This window comes from Gavialis gangeticus, unplaced genomic scaffold (genome assembly GCF_001723915.1).
Source record: "Gavialis gangeticus isolate Ggan-Ray unplaced genomic scaffold, GavGan_comp1, whole genome shotgun sequence".
NCBI lineage: Eukaryota > Metazoa > Chordata > Crocodylia > Gavialidae > Gavialis > Gavialis gangeticus.
The window spans coordinates 37,269,316-37,289,051 of record NW_017729000.1 but is presented as its reverse complement, the minus strand read 5'-3'; the positions used below and the strand labels follow the sequence as shown (position 1 = coordinate 37,289,051).

Here is a 19,736-nt window from a genome sequence, read left to right as displayed (position 1 = left end):
GGGGGGGGGGGGGGGGGGGCACAGGATGTGGGTGCAGAAGCACTGGGAGCAGGGGCTCTACCCTGCTGCGGTCTGCCCATTCAAAGATTGGTTAATGGTTACTTCATTGGTATCTCTCTAAGGAAGTAACCATTAAATGGGCTGTGAATGTTTCTAATGGGGTCCGACAGTAATCATTAGGCCTGATGCTAATCAGTTACCTGGAAGTAACCAAAAACATGACTGTTGGTAGTTTGTGCAAGGGAAAAAGACTAATGAAAAAGTAAATAGTGAGAAAATCAGGAGACTCGGAACACTATTAATTACTTGTTAGGCGGGCTCAGGTCTAACAGTCAGCTAAAGCCAAATGCAGGCCATATCTACAGAAAGCAAGGGGCAATGTACACAAGGAACTTTAACAAAGTCCCAGTCCTGTGCTGGGACTGGTCAAGGAAAATGTTCCTATAACATGTAATACTGTGAAGCAAAGAAACAATTTTCATATACATCACTGACAACACCCGTTTTCTATTTTTAAACTAATATTAGAGAAGATTCTGACAGTAAGTTATTTGAGGGCCAGAAAATTGCTTTACAACAAGAAGTTAAATAACAGATTGAGTAAATTCTATGCAGTATCTATTTTGGGGGCAGAACCAACATGAGGCAGGCAACACAGCAGTAGATCCTTGTGAAGAGAATACAAGGCAGGGAACAAAGCAGAAGACTGAGCACGCAGTAAAGGGCAGGAAACAAAGCAGGGCAAATTATTCGGTAAGGGAAGGGGGTCAGAGTGACATGTTGAGACGGTGAAGGGCTTACTTTGCTGTTTGCCTGCCAAAAAGGTTAGTCTCCACTGAGGTACAGTATCAGAACACTTCATTAATGTATTTCAAGAACAGCACCATTGTTTGACTCTTCAGACTAGTGAAGTGTCCACCAACCTCATATAAAAAGAGAACTATTATCTGAAACAAACTGACCCCACTCCTTGAGATTATTAGTAGAGATTAGTTCCACACCAGAAGCCTCTCCCTGTATTTTAGTCATTTGCTTCCCCAAGGAGTTTATCAGTTCGATTTGCTATTTACATACCCTGAATTTCTCCAGTTGTCTCACTTTCATTATAAGATTTTCTATTTCACCATTCTTTTGTTCTAACATGGATTGCAAACGTTCCAGCTGCTCAATTTCTGCTTGAGAACCTTTTATCTGTAGCAGCGTAACCATCTGTAGCTAAAATATCAAGCAGAAACACCAAGTAAAGCCAGTCTGAGAATTCTTAGTTAAAAAGGGAATTTAAGGCACTACAGCGGTAGCTAAGCATATTCCAGTGTTTACAGTTCTTTAAATTATTCTTTTCTGGACTCTATCAGCACTGGATACTTATCTTACTCTTCCTATTAGGGATAACAATTTAAGTAACAAGGCCTTTTCATAACTGTTAACTGGTCCAACTCAACTTGGCCTTTCATATACCACAGTTTTTTTGTGCATCACCTAGTAATTCTGCTCTGAGACAACTCCATTAACAATTACATAGATTGCACTTAAGGAAAACTAAAAACCAAGTGTAGAATATAACTTGATATCAGAAGGAACCTTATGTATTAAAACTGCTTGCCACTAGAGGCAAAAACCTAATGCAGTCAGCAGATCAAAGTAGATGTTTATGCAGTCTTCTTCCTAGAGACAGCTCCTATTGATTAAGACCTCATGCAATGTTCACTACATTTCAAACGTATGGTTATCAAGCACATTTTTATTAGATGTAGAAGTAGCATTAAACAGATTTTCAATTTTACTTTAACAAAGTAGAGACCATTTAAATGTCAGTTCAAGTCTATTAGCACATTTACTTTTGCCATCATTTTCAAGTAACATTTACCAAAATAGAAAAGAAAATTTTAAATTTTATTTTATAGCTTGTTTTCTGGCCTGCACCGTCCAAGAAACCCTTTACTACATAAATGTTGAAGTGACAAATCGAATCCTCTACCTTAAGATGTAACAAACTCATTAAATTAAACTAAAGTACATTAAGAGCCAACTTAACATTACGCTTAAGTGGTCAGCAATATACATCTATTTAATAGTGTAACCTCTAAATGATGCTGCAGCAAGAAAACTGAGTTAGAGTTTACTAGCTAAGAAGAAAAACATATGCATGCTCAGTAGCCTTATATTAACTTATATTTACTTAGAGCTAAACTGTCATGGGTTCACTTTCATCTACAGTGAAATAGGAGTTTGCAACTGAGCAATCAGAGTAGCTGGCATTTAAGTCAAACCCTTGTTTATTTGCAAGAGGTTGCTCACACACTCATGTCCTTTACTACTGGCTCAAATTCTTATAACATCCATCATCATTATTCATGTTGTATTTGATCCATCTCCAGCTACTGCCCTTCCAATTACAAAATATAATTATGGCCATACCTTCATTCTTTGCAATTCACCTCTAGTGAATGCATGCTGCTTGTGTAGAGACTGGTATTTCACTTTAAAACTGATGAGTTGACGTTCCATTTCTGCCCTACGGTCCTCCACCTACAAAAGAAATACGTAATGATTGTAAAAAAATTGTTACTCTAAAAGCCAATTTTCAAAATCTTAGTTAACCAACAGCAAATTACCAATGATGTTCTGGAAGCGTGGCATTTTTAACAAAAGGAAGCTTATGTTCATAAACCTCAAAAGATGTCTAACCCAGAACGTATACTGGCATTCTTTTTAAAACTTCAGTGGAGATTTTACCTTTAATTATAGCATGAAAAGCTAACGCTATAAGTTTCTTGAGCCAACCTGGATTTGCCTAACGTACACTTTGCAATTTCAATATCTGTATATGGGAATCTACCAGACTTGAGGAGGCGGCCAGCCAATTTCACGGGCAAATCCTGGGAATGGCCACCATGTTTGTGTGCTGAGTGTAGTGTCCCCCCTGCCCTTCAATTGGCCAAGGGACCCTGGTAGTCCCACCCCTCCCTGCAAATTGCCACATGGCCCAAAACTGTGGCTTAATTATCCTGATTAAGTGCAGGGAAGCCATTAATCTCTGCATTAAGCATGGATAAAAGGCTTCCAGGACATAATCAGGGTAATTTAGCCACAATTTCATGCCATCCCCAAACTGGACCATGGGTCCGGGGCAAGCTGTGGCAGGCAGCCGGAAGACTGCAAGAAGCTGCACGGGGTCCAAGCCCCAGCATGGCTTATAGCCAGTGGCACGTGCCAACGTGCAATAAGTGCTGGGGCTCCATGGACCCCAGTACAACCGCTTTCAGGCTTCCAGCTACCTGCCCCAGCCAGCCCACAACCATGGTCCAGCTGCCTGTGCAGCCTCCCCACCACCACTCCCCCGTCCCCTACCCAGCTCCCACCTACTCCAAGACTGCACCCCTTTCTCTGCTTGCAGTTAAGGTTTTTTATGGTTTTGTTTTGCAGCAAGCCTGCCATTTTTCACAGAGCCTGATATTTTTTGTGGAGCCTGCCCAAATCTCATGGTTTCCATGAAAATCCACAATCATGAATTTGGTAGGTCCCTATCTATATGAAGTCCCTTAACTAAAACTGGTTTACAGGAAAGAGTCAAAATTAGAACCAAAACTAGGTGTCCAATTGAAATCTGACCTCCATTACCTGAACCACTTATATTTGTAAACTCCTGCAATTAATAAGACACATGTATTCAGGCATCTATACTAGGTTATATACCAAGTCCATATACCTTCCACCCCATCCCAGATTTGTAACATAGAACTACTTAAATCTCCAAACAGAATACATAGAGACAGCCAACTACATAATATTCCTTACCACCTGACTCATGATACTGATGTAGCTTAAGATACCACCCACGTTAGGGGGGAGGGGAGGTGGGGAAAATAGTCTACCATAAATTCCATGCAACATTAAACTTCCCCCTCCTCCCCACACTTCATTTTCTATGCCAAAAATAAAGAAATTAAAACCAAGGTGTACTGATCACTCCCCACACACAGTGGAATAGTTATTTTTGATAAAGAAGAACCATACTTAATTCTTCAGGAACACAATACTTAAAATGAAAGTACAAGTATTTCTTGTTCTCGTCAATGAATACAACCTGCATTTAATAATGACATAAAGAATTATTACCTCAGCAAACAGAGAATTGCCCTTACTAGTAGGGTCCAAGGAATCCTGCAGTGCATGATCCAGCTGAACTTGAAGGTCCTGGTTAACTTCATGAGCTTTCTACATTATAACCAGAAGAACAGTGGTCACCAGGTGTCAGTTTATACAGAAAGAGCTAAAGTACGAAAGTAAAAAGACAGTACCATAGGACCTATTTTCCATACCTTGAACTTAGGTATTATTCTTTAGCATAGTACTTAACTGTGCATGTATTTCCAGCCACAGACAGTTGATATTTATTGTGTGATGCTAGATACAATTTAGCTCAATTTAGCCAATATCAGGATTTAGACTGCTGTTTTACGATGAATGTGGATTCATAGTGTTTAGACTAGTCTATTTAAACTATTTCAATACTGGATATTTAAGCCCTAATTCCAACCACTGGTCTCCTTCTCTTCCCAACACATTAAGGTTATCTGAGACATTAAACAAAAGCCATAATGAAAATTTGCACTGGTGACCTGATAAGTGCTCAAGTTCACACAACTGTGAAAATTGCTGCCCCGTTATTTCCATACTTTTACCTCCTATCAGAATTTTTCAACAGCTTTAATGGAATATCCCAACATAAGACTGTTCAGCAACAAGGGATCTAGATCCAATAAATACAAAGTACCCTACGTCTTTTCCTCCTGCTCTCTTCTTTCGTCACAAATCAGCTAGCGCCCCCATTTATACAGCTCAAAAGGTCCTCTAATATTCTTACTGGAAGCTCCTAGGCTGAACCAAGCTTCCTAAACAGTTCTTCCAAAACTCCTGCAATCAATTAGCATTGGGACCAACTTGGTAAATTATGCCAGCTGACGACAAATTCATTTAACTTTTGTTTTAGGAGAAAGTTTTCCATTTGTTAAATTGCAGTTTATCAAGCCTCCATGATGGGATGAACGAAAGATGTTGGGAAGATACCTGGCAATCAACTTCTCCTCTTAACCAGATTTTACCCTAACAGAAGTTAAGAAGCAGTGAAATACAACAGTTGGGGGGCAGGGGAGAGAAATAACCCAGGCATTACAGAAAAACATTAACTGGAAGTGGAGATGCCCTCCATACCATCCCAGAGGTTTGTAACATAGAATTATTTGGATGCCCACTTGATAGAACCTCACTATGAAATGATACCTCTACAAACAAATGGAAGCCTACTTTATTAACCCTCCTCATAAGGCTCAGAACACTTTCTGCAATGTCTCTAAGTATCATATTTTCTTGCATACAACATGCCCTGGTATAAAATATGCACCTTGTTTTCTCAAAGGGAGAAAAAAGCAGGGGAGAGTAGTAACAGCTAGGGAGCTGAGCCTGTTCACTGTTCTCCCTATAAGCCATGTGCAGATTTTACTTTTGCTTTTGCTCAGTACCCAGCAGAAAATGCTCTTACCATACACTTCTGGCATATGACATAGATGGCAACTTCTAGCATGTAGGGTTTTTGTTTTGTTTGGGGGGAGGGGAAGCGGGAAGGGACATGCTTGTTGTATCCAACAAAAGACAATACACCTAATAGCTTTAACCCCCTTTAAAAAGTTTTCCAACTGCCTAGCACAAACTGGTAAAATGTTAAACAACTTTTTATCTACAGCAGACTGCAGCCTTAATTCTTCAAATGGAATCCTGAAATGAGCACCTGGATGGAATGGGCACCTAGATGGAATGGGAATCCTGAAATAAGCACCCACCCCACCCCCCCACCTTAAGTACAGCTTTTGGGAGGAGACAGTTGCTCTCTCAGAACCAGAAAAAAAAAATCATATACTAGAAGTCAAATGACTACTATAACATATTTTAAATTAAAAAAAAAACATTTTTGTCATGGCTTGTGTTTGCATAGTGTACATAGAGGCAATTGCATAATAACTCAAGAAAAGTCTTACTCTTGTATGGTGGGTAGGTAAGTAAAATGGGCTGTATGGGGGTACGTACATGTAGGGGGTTGTGGGGGTAGGGTGTGGGTGTGGAGGAGGGTGAGGACACCCCGCACACACACCCCCATATGGCGCACAGCCCCTGCTGCCAGTGGCAGCAGCAGAACATGGTGGGTGCTCATGGCCTGCTCAGGCACTGTTGCATGGTGGTGCACGGCTCCAGCCAGCGCTGCACATCATGACAAGGAGCACAGACAGGCTACCTGTATCACAAGGGGCTCCGTGCAGTGCACGTGCAGCTCCCAGCATTCATGCACCCCCGGGGGAAGACTCACACAATGGAGCAATCTCCCTTCCCCACTCCCTGCTTTGCAGGTCTCAGGACTCCTCTGGGAAGCAGGGGGCGGGGCTCCCCTCCACTTCTGCGCAGAGTCCCAGGACCTGCACAGCAGCAAGCAGGGAAGGCATCCAGCTCCATTGTGCAGGGCTTCCCCCAGTGAGGCACAAGTGCTAGGAGCTGCACATGCACTGTGCAGAGTCCCATGCAAGGCAGGCTGGCCTAGCTGCACTCCTCACCACCACATGCAGCGCTGGCTGGAGCCATGCACCACTAGGCAGCAGTGCCTAGAAGACCACAAGCATCCTGTGCACCTGCCATCTGCTGGCAGCAGAGGCTGTGCGCCATGCCAGGGAATGTGGTGGGGGGTCCCCACACCTCTCTTCCCTCCCACACCCACACCCTACCCACCCGAGCTCCGTGCTCCTGTCAGCCCCCTGGGCACGGGCTCTGTGCTGCCACTAGCCCCAGCTGCGGGCTCTGCACCTCTGGCCAGCTGCAGCTCCCCCTCTGCCCTACCTGCTGTCTGGAGCGAGCAGGATGCCGGGGAAGCCGAGGAGGTCCCCTGGCAGCTACAGCCTTGTCTGGGAGCTGCGTGCTGGCTGGGCTGGGCTGGGCCGGGCCAGGCCCAGGTCCCTAGCTGGGGGCCCCCTCCAGGAGGACAGGGAGTGAGGGGCACAATTAGGGGTAGGGGGCAAGGGCATGGGTAGCGCACCAACATGTCAGGGCTGCTCAGCACCACAAAGCAGGGCGATGGATGGATGGATGGATGCACACATACACACTGTGGTTTTTCATTTTCATCACAAAAAACGTGGGTTGGGGTTTTAAATCAGAGAATTTGTAATTTTTAAAACAGAAAACCAAGATCCCTGGTATTCATATATGGATTTGAGTGGTGTAAGTCTTTAAGCAGAGTACCTCTAATGCACTATAGTAATAAACTATTTCTTTTTCTCTCTCTTCTTTTTCTCCTTGAAGACGTTCCAACTGGTTACGTAAGTTGCTATTTGCAAGTTCCAGTTTTTCTTTATTGCATTGCAATTCATTCACCTTTTCTTCAAGATTAGCCTGGCCCAAAAAAAAAGTAAATAAAAGGGTAGCCAACAATTAGTTTTTTGGTATTTGTATTTCTGCTTCTCAATAGTAGCTCTGGAGTCCCCTGTGGTTCAGTGGTAGAATCTGTGTCTGCCACACAGGGTTTGATTCCCTGATGCTTATACAAACTACAGCCATGGAAGCACCAAACATCTGGCCTTTGGATTCTGTCTCAATGACCTAAAGGGGAGATGAAAGTTCTGGGCAGCCTCCACTCCTCCATACTTCTGCCTAAGCATACGCGTCAAAGGTCTGGGTGACCTCTCATACATACAGTATGATCCAGCAACATCAGTCATTGCCATCCACCAATAATAGCTCTGGCATAGTAAACTGCTTCTTTAGAGTAATATTAACTGTGTGTGTGGGAAGGGTGTTACTAAAAGGTGAGAGCCTAACCTACCAAGAAGCACCTCATCCATTATTACTAGCTTGTTAGAGGACTTTTATCATCAAGCCAATCTGTCCAAAGAGCAAGGCATAATGATCTGTTTTCTTCAAACTGGTTAAATCAATCAGAAAACTGAAAAGACAAAAATTAAATCTTGTTCATACCATTTTCTGCTGATTTCCAAGTATTAATCACTTACCTTCATGTTTTCAAGTTCTGTTAATTCAATCTGAAGATTTAACATTTCAGAAGACATAGTTTCATGTACACGTTCAGACATCATACGCAATTCTTCTACTTTAGCAGTTATTATCTCCTTCTGATGTTCTACTTTATGCCTTAGTTGCTTCTCACTTAATCGGGTTTCATCTAGTTCTGCCTTCAGATTCTCCAACTTAAAAAAAGATTGAACAAGTTATAACTATCAGTTCCAACTGTACAGTGCTTTTATGATTTAAATATAGATGACAGCAGAGTTAGGAATACTATTTAGCTCCCAGCCATTTAGGGCGCTGACACGAGGGGGGACAAACAGCCCCCCAAAAAACAGCGCTTTCCCAGAAGACGAAGCACATTAGTTCGACCCAGCTCCCCAGTGTCTATAGATAGGGCACTTCAGCAGGGCTTTGTTGAGCTTTTATCTAAAGTTGATTCAATCAGCTACTAGATAAAAGTTTCAAAAAGCCCCACTGAAGCATGTGATCTATAAAGATGTTGGGCAAGCCAGGTCAAACTAACGCAATGCCTCTTTTGGGCATATGCTACGCTCAACACAGGTACGTGCTGAGCTGAAAGTAAACCACCACCATTTTTTCGTTTTTTTCCATGTCTTGAAGCAACCTTGAAGTTATTTCTTAAACTGATTCTTAAGCTATCAGAAACCTAGGTTGTTTTGTTTTTTTCCTGTGAACAATGAATTCCTCCTGCAATAAAACAAAATTGTACATTACTAAAGAACAGCTAGCTTCATTTAATTGCATAACATGCACACATATTATCTTAGAAAGCACAGTATCACTTGGTTCCACAGCAATTAGTTTTACCCTGTTGTCCATTTAATTTACCAGTTATTTATTGCTACAATACTAGAAAGCTTAAATCTAAAATGAATTGTCAGAAAAACTAATGGTAGCTATATTATTTCAGAAATCAAATCAGCCAAACGCAAGTGAAAATAGAAGTGAAAAACAGGAGAAACTTGCCTGCATGCTTTAACTGCTCATTTGGTTTGTCTGAATGTTAAGTGTGCAATTATTTCTCTATCTCTATGCCTGGAAAAAAAACCCCATTATTTAACACCTACATCAGCAACACTTAAGTAAGTACCAAACCTTGTTCTTGAGGTCACCAATTTCTTGTGCATGAGTTCGTTCCAGTTGTTCTCGTTGTTTCTCCAGCTGCACATTTTGCTGCTGCTTAAGAGCGTCACATTCAAAACTCAAACTTTCCAACATTCTGTTCTTGAGTTCAATTTCTCTCTGAAGTGAGAATTTCTCTTGTTCAAATGTCTGAAAGAAATAAGTCCACGTTTTTTGTTGTTCTTCAAGCATTTTAAAAATATTTTACTGCCTCTGATCTCTTGAGACTCAATACCAATTAACTGCCAGAACCAACCACCACTTCCTTTCCTATTTCGTGGCCTTGGGACAAGGTATTTAGCAGAATTCACTGACGTGTTAGAATCTGACAGGGCCACGTGCTGCCATGGCCTCACACTTGCTATCTCTGGGCTGTCAACCACATTCCTTAGCACCCACACCACCTCAGTCCCCAAACCTGCACTGACAAGTTTTTTGTATCAGCAAAAGTCCTCAGGTGCTCAACTGCTTAATAACAGCCTCATATCATTGTCACAGTTAAGAGCCATCCATCCAGAGCTAAAGCTTATTTGGATGTGCAACTTTCATCCACTTCCCTAGACAGCCTACATAGTTTTCCCAAAAATGTTCATTTGCTGAAACATGTGACATAATGCCTGGAGTTATCAGTCACAAATCAGGTGATATGACCAGTCATGTTTCCAGTAACATGGGAACCACAAATTCAGCCAAGTGCTTAAGTTCTCCCCACCTCCCTGCTTGTGATAGAAACTTGTAAACTTACACACACTGTTAGCCATTAAAGAAGTGGAGTTACAATCGTTTATTATAAATTAAATATTTTCAAGACCACTGAATAGTTTGACCTACAAACCTGGAAGACATCCTCCCAGATAAACAAGTGGCAGGCTCATTTTAACTGGCAGCGTTTCAAATACTTATTGCATATTTTGTTAACAGTATACAAAACAGAGCCTGATTTTCCTGTGCATTTTAGACTGGCAGTTTAGGAAAAAAGTGGCTACCTGAAGGCAAAACAGTATAAATGCATAAATTAAAAGAATCAAATATTACTGCCTTGATATTGATTACATAAACCTATAAAAACCTTCGTTTTGTTTTAGGTTTTTAAGTACTCATCCACTTTAAATTGGTTTGATACTATTCAATTTAAACAAACATCCTACTTCTGGAGTAGTCTAGATTCCTCTTGATCCTCTGCAAGCCTCTTGTCCTCTAAGGGTGCCTATTACACACAAGCAGGGAGGCTGCTCTGACACATGTTGAAGCAGACTCAATAAATCAAGTCTGCTAGAGCATGGCAATTACTGCGCTCTAGCAGCCTCTCGCACCTCATGTCTTAGCAGGTGCGCACTTCAAAATGGCAGCAGGGGTGCTTGGCCCAAAGCTCATTCGAAGCTGCCATTTTGAAGTGCAGGGACACTGATGCATGAGAAGCTCCAGGAGCTTTAATTAGAACAGTTCTCAGAGCCGCTCTAATTAAAGCACCTCCCTCTGCTCACCCCCTCCCCAACTCCCAAAGTACACATTATAAACATCCTAAAGCGACATCCAGATGAGCATGGCCACGCAATGTGGCACTGCAGATATGCCTACGGTGCCACATACGGCACGTTCAGTTGGATATCCAGGGGTCAAAATATCTGCGGAGAAAAAAACTGAGTGGCGCATTCATGGGCAGCACATGTTGCGCAAAAGCAGAGTTGAACAGCACAGAGCCACACTGTGGCTGCCAGCCAAGATCAGTGCAGGCTGGCAGCCACAGGAGAAGGCCCCAAGGAGGCCCCAAGTTAAGGCTGCTGGGGCTAGTCCAATGCTGGCCCCAGCATCCTCTACCGCCCCAGGAGTAACTTGCAGCATGCCAAAGTACTCCCGCCCCGGGAGTAACTTGCAGCATGCCAAAGTGCACGTGGCATGGCATTCCCCAGGGACAACTAGTGGCAGCGCGAAGTCTGCCACTACTAGTTGTCCTGGGGAACCAAACATCCACACCACATGTGGAAGCATTCTAAATCTTCAAAGGCAGGACCCTATTAGAGGTGCACCGATACTTCACTCCATATATTATTGGCACTGACAAAAGGAAAATTGACATTATTGGCATTCAGCTTTTTTTAGGTGAGGTAGCCAATAATGTTGTCAATAAAGACCAGCAGCTTGCAGAGCAGTGTCTGGCTGGTAAGTCTTTTGGTAGGGGGGAAGGAAGGGCTATGGGTAGGAGGCATAGATTGAGGCCCCTGCAGTGAAGGAGGGAGTGGGGCTGTGGCTGGGCATCCAGGGCAGGGTGCAGGATGTAGCTCTGTGCAGGGTAAGGTCAGGCTGCCACTACGGGCTGAGGCCGGGGGCAGTGCCAGGCTCAGGGGCGATGTGTAGAGGGTGCACATGCACCCACTGAGAATGCTGGTGCACCCCTTGTCAGGCCACGCTCCCTGTGTAGCCAGCGGCTAGGTGGGAACACCAGTGCCACCCCTGTGAGCACCAGCCAGGGAGCACGGCCACCAGCAAAAGCGGCTCTGCCGCTTCCAAAAGTGGCCACCAGAGTTCCAGAAGTGGCACGGCCACTTTTACTGTGAGCGAGATCAGCTGCCAGGGGCCCCTCCCAGACACTGACATGTGTCGGGGGGGGCAGTACATGCCCCTCCTGACTTGAGGCACCAGATATCCATGGCCAGGCTCCTCCTGGCATGGGGTGGCTGTAGCCCACCCCATAGTACCCCCTCACTGCCGCCACCCACCCCGAGTGCAGCCCCAGCCCAACCCACCTGCTGGGAAGAGCCCAGCGCTGCCCCTAGACCCAGCCTGCAGTGGCACCCAACCCACACCCGCACAAGATCTGGGGGCATGTACCCCCCGCATGGGTCCCATAGGGATGCACATAACAGAAGGATCTGCCATGTCCCCCAGCTGCAGATAGCCCTCAGTTCCATTCCACACCTCACCCCAGATGGGTAGTGCCTGACCCTGACCCTGTCCCAGCCCCACTCCCTCTCTCACCACAAGGGCCTTATGTGCCCCGCTCCCCACATCCCTTTCCCAACAGATTTATCAACTGGACTAGGGGCAGGCAATTATTTCGGGCAGAGGGCTGCTTGATGACTTTTGGTGAGCTGTCGAGGGCCACGTGGGTAGCCCTGCCCCTTCAGTTGCCCCACCCCCTGGTCACCATCTTCGGACTGGACGTCCCGCCCCCTGACCTTTGCCACTGGAAGCCTTGCCCCTTCCCCCTTACCACCGGAACCCCGCCCCCGACCCCTGCCGCTGGAAGTCCCTCCCCTTGCACAACTTACCAGGTAGCAAGGGGTTGTGACCCCTGTAACATCCTGCCCCAGCAGTGGGGCTTCAGGGGCATCAGACCTCCCTCAGAAGTTTCCCCCTACCTGTGCCAGCTGGTCCCAAAAGGAGGAGGCACCACTGCTGCTTCTGCTGGCCAGTGCTGACCCAGTCAGGCTCACCCCATCCCCAGCAGCACCTGGGAAGCTGGCTTCAGCTGCATGCTGCTCCGGATGGGATGGACCCAGCCAGGTCTGCTCCGGCTAGGAAAGGCGGCATGCAGCTGAAGTCAGCTCCTCATGTTCTGCTGGGGATGGGAGGAGCCTGCCCGGGTCTGCACTGGCCAGCAGAAGCGGCAGCGGAGCCATGTGCCACTTGGGATGGGACAAGCCCGGCTGCAGCAGCAGGGGCTCTGCTGCACTTTCCCCCTGCCTGTGCCAGTCAGTCCCAAGCAGCACATGGCTCCACCTCGGCTTCTGCTGGCCAGTGCAGACCCGGCTAGGCTCCTCCCATTCCCAGCAGTATGTGTGCAGCTGACTTCAGCTGCATGCCGTCTTTCCTAGCTGGTGCAGACCAAGCTGGGCTCCTCCTATCCCCAGCAGCATGCAGCTGAGACAGACCCAGCTGGGTCTGCACCAGCCAACAGAAGCAGCAGCAGAGCAGTGTGCTGCTCCAGACTGACTGGTGCAGGCAAGGGGAAAGTGCAGCTGAGCCCCTGCTGCTCCAGCCGGGCTTGTCCCATCCCAAATGGCACACAGCTCCACCACCACTTCTGCTGGCCAGTGCAGAGCCGGTCGGGCTCTTCCCGTCCCCAGCAGCACATGACGAGCCAACTTCAGCTGCATGCTTCCTTTCTTGACCGGTGCAAACCTGGCCAGGTCCGTTCCATCCACAGCAGCATGCAGCTGAAGCCAGCTTCTCACGTGCTGCTGGGGACAGGGCGAGCCCGGCCAGGTCTGCACCAGCCAGCAGAAGCGGCAGTGGAGCTATGTGCCACTTGAGACTGACCAGTGCAGGTAGGGGGAAAATACAGCTGAGCCCCTGCCGGTCCGGCTGGGCTCATCCTGTCCAGAGTGGTACATGGCTCTGCCGCCACTGCTCCTCCCTGGAGCTGACTGGGCAGGAGCTGTGGCCCAGCTGCTGCTTCCACTCCCCAGTGCTGGCCTAGCCCAACCCTGCATGGCCCGAGTGGCATAGCACAGGAAAAGCCTGCCCAGCAGCTGCTTTCCTGGGCTTACCTGCAAGGCAGGGCCCTTCCCAGTCCCATGCAGCAAAGCAGAACTGAGCCCAGACACTGTTTCCCCTCACCCGAGCCACAGGTTCTGGCCCAGCCCCACCCTGCCCCTCTCAGGCTGCAGAGGTGGCCTAAGCCAGGGGTGGGGCAAGGCCAGCTGGGTCATGCTGAGGTCAGGGTTGGTTGCCTCACAACCAGAACTCAAGGAAACAGCCTGAGGTCCTGCAGCTGGCGCTGCTGGAGGCTTTTAGAGGCAGCCACCATTAGTGGGTTTTTAAGGGGTTCCACAGGCTGGAGGGAAGTGCTTGGCGGGCCACATCCAGACTGTGGGCTGTATTTTGCCCACCCCTGAGCTGGACACACTGCTCTTCAAGCTGCCAGGGTGCATATCAGCAATCAGATCAGTATTGGCTGATATGGCTCATTACTAATTGGCCATTGGTATCTGCCCAAAACATCTTTATTGGTGCACCCCTAGACCCTATTATATTTTCATCACTCCCTGTGGTAAGACAGTCTGGCCTCAAGAATATTTCTCGAGTCTAGTTAGCATATTCATTTCAAGCACAGAGTTTTAAGATTGAGACCATAGATGCTGCATAGTTAGTTACAGAAATGAAAATTAAGAGAAGGATTAAAATCATTATACAAAATATATAATGTGGCATCTGCAGAGTTACAGCTGGTCAAAGACATTTAGAGTTAAGAGTATAAGTAGCACTAGATGGGCAAAAAAGTTTGGCTGATTTGACCTACCTGAAATGGATAAACATTTTGCTTAGGTCAGGTTAGAGTTTGTTATGCACCTATTTTGAATTATGTCACTTGCACTCACAAAATGGAGCTTTTGGCAGGGCAGGAATAGGAGGCATCCTAGTATCATTTATGCATTACTGGAGTACTTTTGCAAATAAAAATCTTATGATTTGAATTTTCTCCTCACCTGCTAGGTTACCAGCAGCAATTTACCCAAACTTGGTAAAATACAGAACAAAAACCAGACCTTTTATTTTAACAGCAAGAGTTGCCAACAAGACATCCTGACCCAGCCGTAGCAAAAAAAGCACATTTCCAATTATTCTGAAGGCTTCTGATGTCTCCACCTACTGTAAAAACTAACACTTTAATTTCACAAAGGCTGTTTTGGGACCCCAGAGCAGCAGCTGTCAAAAACCAGACCCCTGTTGGGATAGCAGGAGGCAAGAACAACTAAAACAAGATAATCAAGATCACATCTACTCACTATCTACTAATTATACACACAGGTATAAGTGTATTTACTTCCCCAAGAAGCTTATTTTAGCCCCGCCTAGTAGAAATTTTAGGGTTGGTCTCCATGCCTTGTGTTTTAGTTTATTTGAACAAGTTGCAACCCATTTCTGTTTACACTCAATTAAATATGCTGTAATGTGCAAATCAGATGAAGTCTATGGAGGTTCAAACAACTGTGTAAAGCTAATCATCGAGCTATGTTCTATGGTCACCTGCAGCAACATGTAATATAGAATGAAACCAAAAAAACCCCATAAGGCTACAAGCTTAAAAAGTTTCTGCACTTACAAATAATGTACTTCAAAAGCTACTTAAAAACAGATATTTCAAAGCACTGAATTAGTAGCTAGAAACTCAGTGTTCTTTAGCATTTTCTATATTCAGCCAGAATTTAAAACTTCACCTCAGTTTTTTCAGTCAATTCATTGCGCATTTGATCCAACTGATTCTGAACCTCATTCTGAGATTCCAGTAAATGCAAACCATACTGTGCTGCCTTCCTCCGCTCATTCTCTGCTTCCTTGAGTTGACGACGAAGATTCAAAATCTCTTCCGTCTCCATTTTCTTTTTTCCAACTTCTTGAATGCAGGTCAGTTGAACAAGCTAAAAGTTAACATGAAACCATAACCTGTTAAATACCAACTAGACAAAGCCATTATTTTCTGAAAGGTAAGATCCCTTAATAATTTAACAACATAAAGGACCAAGATGAACAGAGGAGTGTTAAACTTGGGAGATTTGGTCACTTTACTCCACAGCTGATTATTCTATATGTCAGCCCTCACTGTCAATGTAAGGTCTATAATTTATGCCATGTATGACTGGACAGGTCAATAACTGCAATAAATCAACTCTGTGGAGTGCTACTGAGGAACTGGCCAGATTTCTGATGCTGCCACAGGATATTAAGCAACCCACAGAGATCCTGTTTAAGACAGGACTTAACATCTGATTCTACCCTTCAAACTCATAGGTATTTAAGCTACCTATAAAGCCAAATAAACTCGCTTAGTTTTTAAAAAAAAATCACCAGATTTGGTACTGGGTTCATTGTGGCTTTTTCCAACTTACATCCCCATTCTAATCAGAATACAGATGCCCATGGAGAAAATTCATACTCCAGTTCCTGCAATTTTAAATGCTATATTCAGTAAAATATTGTTGAGATATAACCATGTTTGGCCTTATTTACAGATGCTGGAAACACTTCAAGTCTGGCAGCTGCAAACCTTGAAGCTCAATACCACAGCAAATACCAGTATGAAATTTGGTCACTGAAAAAAGCTTTTGTGGTAGATTTTAGATAAAAGAGCTCAAGAAGTAGAAGCTGAAGTTTCCATGCTCACTAGATCAATTCTTATGCCATTACTGCTTTAAACTGCTTCCTATCTTGGTGACAACCTTCTATTGAGACTGCATGGCACAGGATAGGAAACTTTGTTACTTTGAATCACACCACTTACCAGACTCCAAACAAAAGATGTCTAGACATCTCAGAACTAGACATAGAAGTATTCAAAGCATTACTTGCAATTTTTTTGCATCAGAGGTAAACAGTTTTGAGCTGGGAGAAATAACTTAAAATGAATTTAAATCACAATTTAAACCATCAAGTGTAAACTCACGATTATAATAAAAAAAGTTCCATTTGTACTTTATTTTCTAAATAAAGCTACAATTTTATTTAACATAACCATTAAATCATGTAGATTTGCAACTAAACATTGTTTATTACTTAGTCATCTATTATAAGGTTTTTCACATATTTTACAATATGTTTTTTGCTTATAAAACTTAAAGATAGGATGCTGGATTAGAAGAACCACTAATCTGCTTGCTTGCAGTTCCCATGTTGTTCCATTTTTGTGAAGAATGCACAATAATGGTTGGTATGCATCACTTGGTAAAATTTAAAATAAAAAACTTTACCAATGCAACAGATAGTAATCTAAATTTATGAAACAAGGAAACTTTTCAGTAAACAAATTAACCCTTAGTGACCTGAAAAATATATTTTAGTACTATATTCTTTTTTCCGTTTGAGATAACAGAATCTTACTTAGATGTGAAGTATAATCTGATAGTCCTTGCTCTATTTCTACAAATTAATGCTGTGAGGGGGGAAAAAAATGTTCATAACTCACCCTCAGGAGTTCATTCAATTACTCAGGATTTTATCTTCAAGGTACAATTTTCGTTTAAGGTTTATTTAATCTAAACAAACAGAAAATATCTTCAGAGCTCTTCATATCATGCACCTCTGACAGAGTGTCTGTTGCTGCATAGTGATTTGCATTTTTAAAAGCTGAGACCCCATAGAAATGCAAATCCTATTGAAATCCCATCCGAAACAGCTGCCAGCTGGCTCAAAAGCAGCCAATCCATACAAGGCTGCCAAGGAACAGTGAACCAGCAGGAGACTTGGAAGAAAATAAAGGGGGGTTCAGAAGGGGAGGAAGGAGATGTCAGGGCCAGAATCAAAACCACATACACCCCACAATAGGGTCACAACTAGGACCCTCTTGTACTTGTATTAACTGCACTGAAGTTGATTGTTAATTTCAACTCAGTCTCTTCCCCAGTTCTCACAACTTCCTCTTCTCAAGCACACAGAGCTATTAATAAGGTTTACCAGCTACTTCCTTACCAAAACAGAGAACCAAAGAAAACAAAGGGAAGGAAAGAGAAAGTTCCATAGCACGTCAAACATAACACTTCAACAAGGCCCGTTACCAATTTCATTTAATGATGAGATTTTATCCTCAATAAACAATTTTGAAAAAAAAAAAGTGTATTTAATCTAAACAAGCAGGAACTTCAGAGGTCTTCATATCCTGCACCTTTTGTGGAAGGAAGGATAGCGACATACAGCCACTATGTGGGGCGAGGGGCAAAAGAGCGTTTATGTTTAATATCATTTAGATTGGCCCTAATCAAGTACAATCATCCCAGGAACTTTACTCATGAACTACCAACGTGGCATTACGAATGAAAAATTCATAGCCTACACTAACTGCAGAATCCTATTTAATTTCAGGTTAAAATAAACTATCAGTCACCTAGTAAACAAGCTCAAGATTCTGGGCAGAAGTGACTAGTCTTATCCTCACTCAGCTCCTGGTCAACATGTTTTTTTAACTGCTCAAAAAGAGAGAGATTAAAGAGAATATAGCTGTTCCTGCACTTCCTGAGAACAGGAGAGCCCTGTAGGTCACTTCTAAACAAAAGTGAGGAATCTGCATCACTTCATGTCAAATGTGATCTAAACAGGCCATATGTGTGAGAACCAGTGATGTATGTACTTCTTCACACCATCCTCCAAGCACAAACAAACTTTTTCAACTACCCATGGGAATTTCAAAGGTTATTTATGTTGAAGCATTTAATGCAAGGTTCTTACATGAGATTCTTCAAGCCCGGGTACCAGGGGTGTTAACACTTGACAGTCGAGCATGCCCAAGTCACTCAGCTTGCATCCCCTCCTGTTCAGTCCCTATCCTCATAGCAGGAAGAGTTGAGAGTAAAAGATGGCTTCATTCCAACGAGCCAGGTAGGACTTCTGCTCTCCAGTGTTGCACTCCCCAGCTGCCTCTGACCACAGAAGAAACCTTTGCAGTCTTGTAACTATCCCTGCTCTTGGGTCACAGAGAGGATGCAGTGGGCCCCGCGCCACTCGGACTGAACACAGCACTCAATGCTTCAGGAATGTTGCCAGGTGTAGGATTATGATCATATTTATACAATAATTTCAACCTCTGGATGAGGTGCAATCAATAACAGGAAAAGTGTTCAACATGTACAACAAATTTGGGGGCAACTAATTGGATGCAGCCTATGCTAAACTCAAGCTGCTCTCAGGAAGTCTCAATGGACTTTTAGGCCTGCCGTCAACATTTTTATGCCTGCTGGCCTCGGAATAGAGAAACGCTTCAACTTTTGATAACCCAGTTCTCACTCCCTCCCTGGCTCGTTAAATGAGCGATATAAAGTAAATAAGACGACCGCTTTGCACACCTATATACATCCCTTTCAGAGTAGGATCGTTTTCCAGTAAATACGATTCTTTGGAGGGTCCGATACGATCCGCTCAGGGGCGGGGCGGCTCCCGTCAAGCCGACCCGGCCCCGCGGCCTCCTACCACCCCGCGCCCGGGCTGTCCCGGCCGCCTCCCCACGCACTCAGTACAGGGGTCCCGCGCCCCGCCCCGCCCCGCCTTATCAACCCCACTCTGTCTCACCAGCCCCACTCCGCGCACGTTGATCTCCAGCGCGGCTCCTCAGCGCGTTTAAATTCGACTCCGGGAGTTGGCGCCCAAAGCTCGCGAGAGCAACATTCCCCACCCCCGCGCTCGGTTCGGCTCCTTTCCTCAGCTGGCTGTCACGCCGCGCATGCGCAATGAGCAAATCTTCAGCCAAGAACTGCGCGTGCGCTATTGGGCAGTTGGGGCTGTATGTGTGGGGCTGTAGGTGTTGGTGGTTGTGGCTGCCTTGAGACCACGCGTCTCGCTGGGGGTGCCGCGCTGCGTGGGGGAGGCGGTGCACGGTCCTGTGTCCGTTTCCACGCACACGGGCTCTTCACAGTGTATCCCCCAGGGGCTCTGCCCAGCCCAGAGGAGAGGTGCCGCCGCCCCGTTGCATCTGTCTCTGGGGCCACGAGTTGCCTCTTACAACACACTGAGCCCCGCATAAGGAGGAGCGCCTGGCTGACAGGAGCTTGTCTCCCTATCCCTTGGTCCCATGAAAGCTCTCCCTAAGAAATCCCTGCCTC

At 44.9% G+C, this 19,736-nt stretch overlaps 1 protein-coding gene across 2 annotated transcripts in view; it reads right to left on the bottom strand.

The window, feature by feature from the left end:
* Nucleotides 1–19,314, bottom strand: part of SPDL1 (spindle apparatus coiled-coil protein 1) — a 47,850-nt gene extending 28,536 nt beyond the window's left edge. For both annotated transcript variants that reach the window (XM_019506520.1, XM_019506522.1), the window contains exons 1-8: nt 19,207–19,314; nt 15,372–15,572; nt 9,184–9,360; nt 8,052–8,246; nt 7,285–7,434; nt 4,120–4,218; nt 2,419–2,529; nt 1,075–1,215 (exon numbers count right to left, since the gene is read on the bottom strand). In XM_019506520.1, coding sequence (XP_019362065.1) covers nt 1,075–1,215; nt 2,419–2,529; nt 4,120–4,218; nt 7,285–7,434; nt 8,052–8,246; nt 9,184–9,360; nt 15,372–15,530 — 1,032 coding nt within the window. In that variant the 5' untranslated portion in view covers nt 15,531–15,572; nt 19,207–19,314. The remainder of the gene's footprint in view (nt 1–1,074; nt 1,216–2,418; nt 2,530–4,119; nt 4,219–7,284; nt 7,435–8,051; nt 8,247–9,183; nt 9,361–15,371; nt 15,573–19,206) is intronic.
* Nucleotides 19,315–19,736: the final 422 nt, after the last annotated feature.